The 13,064-nt window shown below is 43.2% G+C and overlaps 1 protein-coding gene across 1 annotated transcript in view; it reads left to right on the plus strand.

The window, feature by feature from the left end:
- The window catches only part of LOC137379033 (receptor-interacting serine/threonine-protein kinase 2-like), a 46,910-nt gene that overhangs the window by 4,989 nt on the left and 28,857 nt on the right, over positions 1 to 13,064 (plus strand). The window contains exons 2-3 of the mRNA XM_068049617.1: positions 9,346 to 9,658; positions 10,551 to 10,699. Coding sequence (XP_067905718.1) covers positions 9,346 to 9,658; positions 10,551 to 10,699 — 462 coding nt within the window. The remainder of the gene's footprint in view (positions 1 to 9,345; positions 9,659 to 10,550; positions 10,700 to 13,064) is intronic.

The following is a 13,064-nucleotide window of genomic DNA, read 5'->3' on the forward strand; positions in this document are numbered from 1 at the left end:
CCTGGAATCCAGTGAGTTCTGGAATATTATGACCAATGCCTCCACTATCACTGCAGCCACTTCCTTTAAAACCCTAGGATGCAAGTCATCAGGTCCTGGCAACTTGTCTGCCTTTAGTCCCGTTACTTTGTCAAATACTTTGTCCCTCATGATGGAGACTGTTACAAGATCTTTCCTCCCATTAGCTCCTTGCTTATCTGATATCTGTGGGATGTTTATAGTGACCTCCACCGTGAAGACCGATGCAAAATATTGGTTTAAATTATCTGCCATTTCCCTGTTCCTCTTTACCAATTCTCCAGTCGCATCCTCCAAGGGTCCCATGCTCACTTTAGCTACTCTTTTTCTTTTTATATACCCGTAGATGCTCTTGCTGTTTGTTTTATATTTCTTGCCAATTTACTTTCATGATCAATTTTCTCCCTCTTTATTAGCTTTTTAGTCATCCGCTGCTAGTTCCAAAAAAAAAAAATGCCAATCCTCTAGCCGACCACTAGTTTTCATCGCTTTATATGCCTTAGTTTTTGATTGGATACTCTCCTTGACTGCCTTTGTTAACCACGGGTGGTTCATCCTTCTCATCGAGTCGTCCTTTTTGACCGGGATAAATTTTTGCTGAGCATTATGAAATATCTGCTTAAATTTCTGCCACTGCTCGTCCACTGAACTTCCTCTTAGTCTATTTTCCCAGCCCGCTTCAGACAACTCGTTCTTCATACCTCTGTAATTTCCCTTGTTTAAGTTGAGGACACTGGTTTGAGACCCGAACTGAATTTGAAATTCTACCATGTTGTGATTGCTACCCCCTAGAGGATCCTTAACTACGATATCTCTTATTAATCCTATCGTATTACACATTACTAGATCGAAAATAGCCTTTTCCCAGGTAGGTTCTACAACATATTGCTCTAAGTAACAATCCCTGATGCACTCTACAAATTCGTCTTCCATGTTACCTTTGTCAATCTGATTTGTTCAGTCGATATGTAGATTAAAACCACCCATGACAATTGTAGCACCCTTCTTACATGCCTACGTTATTTCCCAATTTATACTTTGTCCTACAGTGAAGCATATAGACGACTCTCACCCGTGACTTCTATTCCTTATTTCCACCCGAACTGATTTCACAGTGTATAGCAGACCAGGTTATAGCTTTAAGGGCAGCTGTAAAACCAGATACAAAAACTAAAGTGATTGTAGAGGTTAAGAATAAAATACCCGAAAGTTATAATGAATTTTTGTCAAGGGGGAAAGCAACTCCATATCCTTTAAGTGAGGCAGGCAAACCTATGATTATACTCAGCGATACAGGAGCAACCCAAACACTTGCTGGGGAAAGATATAACATTTCCACCAGAGAACACCTTGAACGTTAAAGTTTTAGTTAATGTAAATGGTGGGGAGTATATACCCGCACCTTAATATAAAGTATGCCTAGAGAGTGACTTAATATCTGAGATAGTAACTGCAGGAATTATCCACAGTTTACCAGTAGAGGGAATTGATCTACTCCTAGGTAATGATTTGGCCGGATCCAAAGTATCAGTTTCTCTTATAATTACAGAGGGACCGTGTGAATTTAGGGAAATGGAGCGATTACAGGAAGAAGTTCCGGGAATATTTCCTGCGTGTGTAGTCACCCGAGCAATGGCTAAACAGGATCCATTGTTGGAGGTAAAAGTGGGACCACAAACAGATAGCCAAGTATCTGAAACATTGTTTGGGGATTTAGATAATCCAAATGAGATATTTAACAGATCTTCTATCATTGAAGCACAGCAAGCTAATCTAAAGATATACTGAATAGCACAGTTGAGGTGAAAGGAATTCTGGAAGGCTATTATATGGAAAACGGGGTTTTGAGGAGGAAATGGAGACTGCCTCATAGACCTGTGGACAAAGACTGGACAGTTGTTGAACTGATAGTGGTAGCACCTAAATATTGCCAGGGATTATTAAGGTTAGCACATGACATTACTTTTGCCAGACATGGGGGATTCCGGAAGACCAAATCACACATAAGCTAACATTATTACTGGCCAGTTATTAGAGAATGTGAAACAATTATGTAGGACATGCTAACTGGTTGTAAAAACCGTAACCTACCATACAACCAGCACCACAAGTTCCCATACCAGTGATTGAGGAACCATTTAGCAGGGTATTGGTAGACTGTGTAGGACCCTTGCCAAAAACAAAAGCGGGACATCAATATATACTTACTATCATGGATATGGCTACTCGATTTCCAGAGGCCATTCCTTTGAGGAGAATTACTTCTAGAATAGTAATAGGAAAGTTAATCCAATTCTTCTCGAGATATGGATTACCACTTGAACTTCAGTCAGATCAAGGTTCTAATTTCATGTCTAAGATATTTCAAGAAGTCATGGGCAATTTGGGGATTAGACAGTTGAAATCTTCACCGTATCACCCATAGTTCATAGAGAGCTTTAGAGAGATACCACCAAACTCTCAAAACAATGATTAGAACACACTGTCATGAATATCCGTATGACTGGGATAAAGGACTAGGCTTTCTTTTATTTACCACCAGAGACTCACCGAATGAGTCTACAGGCTTCAGTCATTTCGAATTGGTTTGTGGACATGAAGTAACAGGTCCTCTAAAACTCATAAAAGACAGATTCTTGGAACAAAAGAATGATTCTTCGATACTGGACAATGTATCTGCGTTCCAGAAAAGGCTCACGAAAGCTTGCGGCGGGGCTCAGGAACACCTTAAAGCATTCCAAGCCAACATGAAAAAATGGGCAGACAAGAATACAAAAGCCTGCAATTTTCAACCAGGGAAGGAATTCCATAATGTTGCCATTACAGGGAGAAGCATTAAAAGCATGATTCAGTGGCCCATATAGAGTGATCAAAAGAGTGGGTAAGGTATATTACTTGATTGAGTCTCCTGATCACCAGAAGAAGAACCGGTTGTGTCACATCAGTATGTTAAAACAATATTACCACAGGGAGGAGGATAAGCCAGTACAGGTATGTCAGGTAATCAGGACTGTTGAGAAGGAAAAAGATAGTGAGGATGAGGCAGAAGGAGGCCTAGAAAATTCTCAGATTGAACCTCCAACTATCAGATTAGCGAATACAGAATGGCTAGAAAAATTCGACAACATGCTTTTGCACTCAGAGGCAAAACAACGTGAAGACCTAACCAGGCTTTTCACAACGTTTAAAAGAGTTTGTGGGGATAAGCCGGGATACAACCTTATCCACACATGATGTGGGTATAGGGGGAACCATTCCTTTTACACAACATCCTTGCTGGCGTAGGTCCAGACAAACTGGCCCAAGTAAAAGCAGAGATCCAAAGCATGCTGGACGGCAGCTTAGTTGAGCCTAGTCAGAGCAGCAGGAATTCGACGGTAGTCTTGATTCCTAAACCTGGTGGGTTGGCCCAACTTCGCAGAGACTGCAGAAAAGTCGTAGTGGTAGTGAAGGCAGACGCCTATCCAATTGCTCATTTAGGGAAGGCAGTGGTGTAGTGGGATTGTCACTGGACTAGTAACCCCAGAGACCCAGGGTATTACTCTGGGGACATGGGTTCAAATCCCACCACAGCAGAAGATGGAATTTGAATTCAATTAATAAATCTGGAATTAAAAAGCTAGTCTAATGATGGCCATGAAGCTATTGTCGATTGTTGTAAAAACCCATCTGGCTCACTAATGTTCTTTAGGGAAGGAAATCAGCTGTCCTTACCTGATCTGGCCTACATGTGACTCCAGACCCACAGCAATGTGGTTGACTCTTACATGCCCTCTGAAGTGGCCTAGCAAGCCACTCAGTTGTATCTAACCGTGACGAAGTCAAAGAAGAATGAATCCGGATGGACCACCTGGCATCGACCTAGGCACCGGAAACAACATAGGCAAACCCAGTCCTGTGGACCCTGCAAAGACCTCCTTACTAACATCTGGGGGCCTGTGCCAAAGTTGGGAGAGCTGTCCCACAGACTAGTCAAGCAACAGCCTGACATAGTCATACTCATGGAATCATACCTGACCGACAATGTCCCAGATGCCACCATCACTATTCCCGGGTATGTCCTCTCCCACCGGCAGGACAGACCCACCAGAGGTGGCGGCACAGTGGTATACAGTCGGGAGGGAGTTGCCCTGGGAATCCTCAACATTGACTCCGGACCCCATGAAACCTCATGTCATCGGACTAAACATGGACAAGGAAACCTCCTGCTGATTACCACCTACCGCCTCCCTCAGCTGATGAGTCAGTACTCCATGTTGAACAGCACTTGGAGGAAGCACTGAGGGTGACAAGGGCGCAGAATGTACTCTGGGTGGGGGACTTCAATGTCCACCATCAAGAGTGGCTCAGTAGCACCACTACTGACCGAGCTGGCCGAGTCCTAAAGGACATAGCTGCTAGACTGGGTATGCAGCAGGTAGAGAGGGAACCAACAAGAGGGAAAAACATACTTGACCTCATCCTCACCAATCTACCTGCCGCAGATGCATCTGTCCATGACAGTATTGTTAGGAGTAACCATCGCACAGTCCTTGTGGAGACAAAGTCCCACCTTCACATTGAGGATACCCTCCATCGTGTTGTGTGGCACTACCACCATGCTAAATGGGATAGATTTCGACCAGATCTAGCAATGCAAAACTGGGCATCCATGAGGCGCTGTGGGCCATCAGCAGCAGCAGAATTGTACTCAACCATAATCTGTAACCTCATGGCCCAGCATATCCCCCCCCTCTACCATTACCATCAAGCCAGGAGACCAACCCTGGTTCAGTGAAGAGTGCAGGAGGGCATGCCAGGAGCAGCACCAGGCATACCTCAAAATGAGGTGTCAACCTAGTGACGCTGCAACACAAGATTATCTGCGTGCCAAACTGCGTAAGCAGCATGCGATAGACAGAGCCAAGCAATCCCATAACCAATGGATCAGATCAAAGCTCTGTAGTCCTGCCACATCCGTGAATGGTGGTGGACAATTAAACAACTAACTGGCTCCACAAATATCTCTGTCCTCAATGATGGGGGAGCCCAGCACATCAGTGCGAAAAATAAGGCTGAAGCATTTGCAACAATCTTCAGCCAGAAGTGCCGAGTTGCTGATCCAACTCGGCCTCCTCCTGAAGTCCCCAGCATCATAGACTTCAGCCAATTCGATTCACTCTGCGTGCTATCAAGAAACAACTGAAGGCACTGGATACTGCAAAAGCTATGGGTCCTGACAATATTCCGGCAATAGTACTGAAGACCTGTGCTCCAGAACCTGCCATGCCCCTAGCCAAGCTGTTCCAGTACAGCTACAACACTGGCATCTACCCTGCAATGTGGAAAATTGCCCAGGTATGTCCTGTACACAAAAAGCAGGAAAAGTCCATCCCGACCAATTACCGCCCCATCAGTCTGCTCTCAATCATCAGTAAAGTGATGGAAGGTGTCATCAACAGTGCCATCAAGCGGCACTTGCTTAGCAATAACCTGTTCAGTGACACTCAGTTTGGGTTCTGCCAGGGCCACTCAGCTCCTGACTTCATTACAGCCTTGGCTCAAACATGGACAAAAGAGCTGAACTCAAGAGGTGAGGTGAAAGTGATTGCCCTTGACATCAAGGCAGCATTTGACCGAGTATGGCATTATGGAGCCCTTAATGAGTCAATAGGAATCGGGGGAAAGCTCTCTGCTGGTTGGAGTCACACCTAGAGCAAAGAAAAATGGTTGTGGTTGTTGGAGGTCAATCATCTGAGCTCCAGGACATCACTGCAGGAATTCCTCAGGGTAGTGTCCAAGGCCCAACCATCTTCAGCTGCTTCATCAATGACCTTCCTTCAATCATGAGGTCAGAAGTGGGGACGCTTGCTGATGATTGCACAATGTTCAGCACCATTCGCGACGACTCAGATATTGAAGCAGTCCATGTAGAAATGCAGCAAGACCTGGACAATATCCAGGCTTGGGCTGATAAGTGGCAAGTAACATTTGTGCCACACATGTGCCAGGCAATCACCATCTCCAACAAGAGAGAATCTAACCATCTCCCCTTGACATTCAATGGCATTGCCATCACTAAATCCCTCACTATCAACATCCTAGGGGCTACCATTGACTAGAAACTGAACTGGAGTAGCTAAATAAATACCGTGACTACAAGAGCAGGTCAGAGGCTAGGAATTCTGCGGCGAGTAACTCACCTCCTGACTCCCCAAACCATGTCCACCATCTACAAGGCACAAGTCAGGAGTGTGATGGAATACTGACTACTTGCCTGGATGGGTGCAGCTCCAACAACACTCAAGAAGCTCGACACCATCCAGGACAAAGCAGCCCACTTGATTGGCAGCCCATCCACAAACATTCACTCCCTCCACCACCGACCCACAGTGGCAGCAGTGTGTACCATCTACAAGATGCACTGCAGCAACGCACCAAGGCTGCTTAGACAGCACCTTCCAAACCCGTGACCTCTACCAACTAGAAGGACAAGGGCAGCAAATGCATGGGAACACCATCACCTGCAAGTTCCCCTCCAAGTCACACACCATCCTGACTTGGAACTATATCGCCATTCCTTCACTGCTGGGTCAAAATCCTGGAACTCCCTTCCTAACAGCACTGTGGGTGTACCTACCTCACATGGACTGCAGCGGTTCAAGAAGGCAGCTCACCACCACCTTCTCAAGGGCAATTAGTGATGGGCAATAAATGCTGGCCTGGCCAGTGCGGCCCACATCCCATGAATGCATTAAAAAAAAAGACTGTGTAGACAGAGTGAGCAACACCTTGTGTCTTACAGCGATAAATGTGTTGAGGGGATGTCATTGTTTCTTTGATACCCCAAGATAACGAAAAGTCAGTTTTTGTTATAATGGACAGAGTTATTCAGTGTCAAGTGAATACCACACAGGTTAAGGGATACTTTAGAAACTTCTCAGGGAATAGTGAACCCAGTAGTGGCCAGTGTTCGTTCCTATGCAGTTCACCTGGCTGAGGTGATGGACTAAAGGGACACTTGGAAGGAAAGCATTTTTTAAATTCATTCATGGGATGTGCGTGTCACTGGCCAGGCCAGCATTTATTACTCATCCCTAATTGCCCTTGAGAAGGTGGTGGTAAGCTGCCTTCTTGAACCGCTGCAGTCCATGTAGGGTCGGTACACCCACAGTGCTGTTAGGAAGGGAGTTCCAGGATTTTGACCCAGTGACAGTGAAGGAACAGTGATATAGTTCCAAGTCAGGTTGGTGTGTGGCTTGGAGGGGAATTTGCAGATGGGATGGTGTTCCCTTGCATTTGCTGCCCTTGTCCTTCTGGGTGGTAGAAGCCGTGGCTTTGGAAGGTGCTATCTAAGGGGCCTTGGTGCTTGGCTGCAGTGCATCTTGCAGTTGGTACACACTGTTGCCACTGTGTGTCGGAATGAAACAACTGGGAGACTATGTTTGGAAGATTGTAATGGGCTGAATGGGACAAACTGTGTCAAAATTTTAAAGCCAAAAATGTTTTGATGGAATTTGTTGTTATAGCCTTATCATTTAAAAATTTGCATATTTCGGGGAAAAATAATGTTGTCGCCGACTGTCACGAATTTAACCATTTTAACTTACGTGGATGGCAATTTTATAAAGAAAATGCTATAAATTATCAGTAGAGTGAATGGTGTGTGAATGTGAAAAATGTATTTTTCTCAATTGCATTTTTTGGCATTGTAATGTAACGCATTTCAGGAATGGTGTTTCATTTCGCCAAGGGCGGAGATGTCATGGACATGTAATTATTTTTCTCCTTGGATCAAAAACAGTGTGTATGCCTTTAAGACTGTATTAAAAACAGTGCACCTTTAAGGGAGAGAAAGCTCTGGAATTTCTAAGGCACAGTATGCCAGTAACTGCATTTTTGTTACCTAAGCGACAGCAGGAGAGAGAGAAGTCACATGGTATAATGTTTCCACTTAACTGTGTATAAAACTGGGTCTGAACGAGTTAGTTTTGAGAGACTCTCTAGTGAAGGTGCCTGAAGAGAAGAGAACTGTCTATTTTCTCTCAGCAAAATTCTACAAGGAACTACAGGCTGAATTAATTGCCTAAGAGGAAATAACCCTTTTAAGAGACCATTTGGTAATGCTGAAGGAACTGTTGATGCCTACTGCAGCTGAAGAGTTGAATGCCTATTAAGAATCAACTACTGCAACAAATCCATGTGAAGACTTCGAGTGGCCTTTGACTATTTCCACATTAGAATACTTCATCCATCAGGGATGTAACCAACAAAGAATTACTTGTTTATTTATTCTTAAGAAACAGCTAATTCTTTAAAAACCACTTTTAAACCCGGTTAACTCCTGTTATTTCTGAGTATATGTGTGTGAATGGGGGAGTCAGATTGAAATAAGAAGTTATAAGGTCTTTAGAGATAGATTTATCTTAATAGTGTTTAAGACTTAGTTTTAATAAATAGTTAATTTGTTGTTGTCTAAAGATACCTGGTTTGGTCTGTTTTATTCTGGGGTTACTATGAGTGTTTAATTTGGCTGTTTTCCGGTTGGGTGGAAAGCTTTAAATAATATGTTGCGACCTGTGGAGTGACGGGACTGAATTGACAATGCATTGCTCCCGCCACAGTCGTAACACAGTAAATTCTGGCCCATTATGTATGGATGACTTATTTGACACAATTCTTGTCATTGTGTTGTGTTCGAAGAATGATTGCCAATCATCAGACTTTTAAAGACCAGCTGCACTGTATTGTGCCTTGTGAGAGTAGAATTTAAACTTAAGAAAAACATTAAAGTTATTTAAAAAAAAATTATGTTAGAGGAGAATCAGTCAGCTGGAATGACGGGAGGGATAGTGAGCCTCTCACTTCTTTCAATCAAAGAAATACTGGAGAAATAAAGTAGTAATTTTCACTGAACAGAAAACACAAAAAACACAGATTTTTAGGCATTTATCTCACTGCTGTTTGTATAACCTTTCTGAGTACAAATTGACTGCTGTGATTTGCCTACATTACAATGGTAACTATGCTTCAGAAGTTATTCATTGGTTGTGAAGCACTTTGGGGCAGCCGGAGGATGTGAAAGGCATTATATAAATAAAAGAAATTGTTGATGTTCCACCAATTTTTAATTTTTGATTTAATGGAATAATATATTGCATTTCTATACATTATCCTCATAGATCTGGGTTCTGACACTGCTGCCTTACCTTGTGCTCAGCCTTTAGTGCACTGAAGTAGGTTTGTAGGAGTGAACAGAATGGGAACTGAGAGATTTTTCACCTGTTAAGATATGATGGTGATAAATTGCATCACTGTGACATCTCTCTGACTTGCTTATTGTTATAGTGATGAGCATGATTTGGTGAAAGAGGCGAAGAAGATGTACAAAGCACAATTTGAGTACATTCTTCGATTGTATGGAGTCACAAAATGGTGCTTGCGTAATGGAATCACCTCACTGGGATTGGTAACTGAATTCATGGACAATGGATCATTGGATAAATTCCTTTGTTACTATAAAGTCCCTTGGCCTCTTCGTCTGCGTTTTGCATATGAGATCGCTTTAGGCATGAACTTCCTTCATAACCTCAAGCCAGCCCTCTTTCACCATGACTTGAAGACTGCCAATATTCTACTGAACAAGGACTATCGCATTAAGGTAAATTGAATATAATGTTAAGCTTGAAGCACTATTCTAAAAAGCCATTAATATTGCCCAAATATTCCTATCACTGACTGCAGCTGTAATCTCAGCAGTAGGACCACAAATGAGGTACTGCCTTGGGACCTGTTTAAAAAGTGCTGGTTTCCCTCTAGGGGCAATACCTGCAAAGTACAGGGGGAAAAAAACTGCGAATGGCAGAAATCTAAAATGAAATCAGAAAATGCTGGAAATGCAGAGCCGATCTGTCAGCATCTATCAGGTGAAAAGACAAGTTCATGTTTGGATAAATAACCTCCTTCACAATCTGCACTCATATATTGGAGGCAGGAACCACACTCTGCTGTTGGGAAGGAGGGTGAAGCTTGCAGAATACGTTCACTGGGCTATGTATAGGTTCCCCAATCATTGAGGAGGGCAGAGCAGCCAGAAACAAAGTCACAAATAGCAAGTTAACAGTAATTGCGGATGCATAAGATTGCACAGCTGCTGTTTTGTACTGGCTGCTATGGAAGAGTCACACTATTAATGGAGCAGTTTTCACACTGTCAGATGACATGGCAGTTCTATAGTACAGCTTGAGAGAAAAGGGAGATTCTTGCTCCAATAATAAAAGCCAAATACTGCAGATGCTGGAAATCTGAAATTAAACAAAAGTGCTGGAAATACTCAGCAGGTCAGGCAGCATCTGTGGAGAGGGAAACCAAATTAACATTTCAGGTCGGTGACCTTTCATCAGAACTGATGAAAGGTCACAGGCCTGAAATGTTATCTCTTCTTTCTCCACTGATGCTGCCTGACCTGCTGAGTATTTCCAGCACTTTTTGATTCTTGCTCCAAGTTGTCTTTGAAACTGTATGTCTCACATCCGGTCTTTCTTTCTTCCTAGATCTGTGATTTTGGCCTGGCAAAATGGCGGAAGCCCACAGGTCAGAATAGCTATGACTGCAACAGAAATGAGGGCACTGTCAGTTATATACCACCTGAATGCTTTGAGAGCATTAATGCCAGAAAAGGTGTGAAGTTTGATGTGTACAGGTAAGGAAGAAAAGTTCCTAAATTACAATATCGACAGAAATTGGTCCTTTATTCTTGAAGTTTGTTTTCAGCAGTTCTTTAGGGTTACCTTTGACTAATGAGCACCCAAATGTTATTCAACCAACTTTAAAACACAAATAGTAGCAACAATAATCTGGCATCTTTTGGCACTACCTGGCTGTCCTTCCAATTTTCTTCCCTCCACTTGAGACCCTGACTCTTGCTGCAGCCATTCTGTTGCAAGACTGTGTGGCGACGTGGGCAGCATAGCTGACTCTGAACCTGCCCCATCTGTGGGGGAGATTTTCAATTTGCCGCCCAGGTGTAAACCTGGTGTTGTGGATCAGCCGCTTATTACAGAAACTGCCCAATTTTCATTTCCCTTTTTATGGCAGCATTACACCTAAATGGCAAGGTGACAATCGACCGTTGTATATTCACTCATGCACACTTTCCAACATGAATCAATAGATAGCAACCAGAACCTTATTTCAACATTTTTGCTCCCCTCATCCATAGCCCAGCAACGTCATGAGAGATTTGCTAATAGATAAAAGTTTGGGTATATATCTGTCATGCTTCATGTGCCACATTTTGTCTCAAATGCAAATCATCCTCTGATTTTTCAATATGTATTTTTTTGAACAAAGAATGCCAGTCATTTCCTGCTGGAGATTTTTCTCTCACCCCTCACCCTTCACCCCCAACCCCTTTGACATCTTCCTGAGCAATTACCCTCTAATTAACCTCAGGATACATAGTAATTAGATATTAATGGGGCATATCAGATTACACACAAGTACACCTTGGCAGCTGGATAATACACTCTGCATTTTATAATATAATGCTCCGGTGGTTAGAAAATAGTGTAACCTCCAATTTACTGACAGGATTACCATCGCGGATCTACTAATTTTTTGAAAAGCTGTTAAATCATTGAATGGATTTATCATGAAATGTGCACAACAAATACCTGCATTGTAAGCAGTAATGACATACTAACACTGCCTCCAGGGCACTCTTGGGTCAATGAGCAGACAGCTCTGGGAATACAGTCGTATTGTTTATTGTGCTGAAGTTTAATGTGAGTAACTGACTTTTCCTTTCACTTTCCGAGCTGCAGTTTTGTTTTGTGGCCAACTGTACAAAGGCTCATGTAGCTGAAGATTGCTTGGTTGACTTTTAGTTATGGCTGGGATCAGTGATATTATCTAGATACTTCTATACTTATGGTTGGGATTGTTATAAATAGAAATCTTAGTAACCAGACTTATACTTTGTTTATTGCACATGCTAGTTTGGGGTATCATTTCGGTTTGTGAGGTTGCTGAGTAGTGTAAGATCTCAGTGAGGCACTGACTATTCTGTTATATTATTGAAAATCCTTCTTGGGATCACTGCAGAGAATGATGGAAAATTCAGGCAGTGAGGCCAACCATCCTGACAAGAATGACCCTCTCCCCATTCCGGCTGAGCCCCCTGCTCGCTGCTCCTTCCTCGTTTGTCACATGTAAATTGTGCCAGGACAGGACAGTGCTTGGATCCTTGGAGGATTTCTCTCCCATTCACCCCACTTACCTGGGATTATGCGGAAGGTGGCATCTTTTGCTGTTTCCCAACCTAATCATTCCCCCTGATCTGGCGCCTGTCTTTGCTCCCTCAAGTCTGAGGAGTTCAGCTGGTTTACTCGTCCATCACCAGATCCAGCTGGATCACACCAAGCATTATCGAGCCTCTCTCTCCCCTGCCAAAACCACCCACAACTCCAGCATCATCCTGGAGTGCGAAGATAACCCCTGGCTTCATTTCTCCATGCACCAACTGTCTCCTTAAACCCCTCTTCCCTTTCCCTTTTTCTCCACCTTCAACAACAATGTGCGAAGATTTCAGGCACTTCTTTGTCACCAAGGTCAAAACCATCTGTTCAGAAGCCTCTGCTGCTTCCCTCTTTCCCACCAACTCAGACTCCATTCTGCGCTAGCTCTTAACTCATATCTCTCTCTTTGCTTTCACCTCCATCTGCCCTGATGTCCTACTGAGCTCCCCTAATATGAACGTAGGCAGGAATAGATCAGCTGGTCCATTAACCGCCCCACACATTTGTGAAGCTTGAAGCATCGTGTTTAATTACTCTCCCACCTACCCACCAGCAGCCATGCAGTCTCCTGGGAAAGGCAAAAACACAAATATATATATTTGAAGTTAATTTGGTGGGAAAAAAATCTGGAAAATTGTATCCAATTTCCTTAAGTGGTGGAAAATGAGTTCAGGAGGCCACTTTGGTCATGCTTATATCTCACCTGCCTTTTTATAAGATCAGATCTTCAGCCCAATCAGAAACTGGTATACCTCTTCTTTGAAGATT

Source organism: Heterodontus francisci, chromosome 17 (assembly GCF_036365525.1).
Source record: "Heterodontus francisci isolate sHetFra1 chromosome 17, sHetFra1.hap1, whole genome shotgun sequence".
In the NCBI taxonomy this organism is placed as follows: Eukaryota; Metazoa; Chordata; class Chondrichthyes; order Heterodontiformes; family Heterodontidae; genus Heterodontus; species Heterodontus francisci.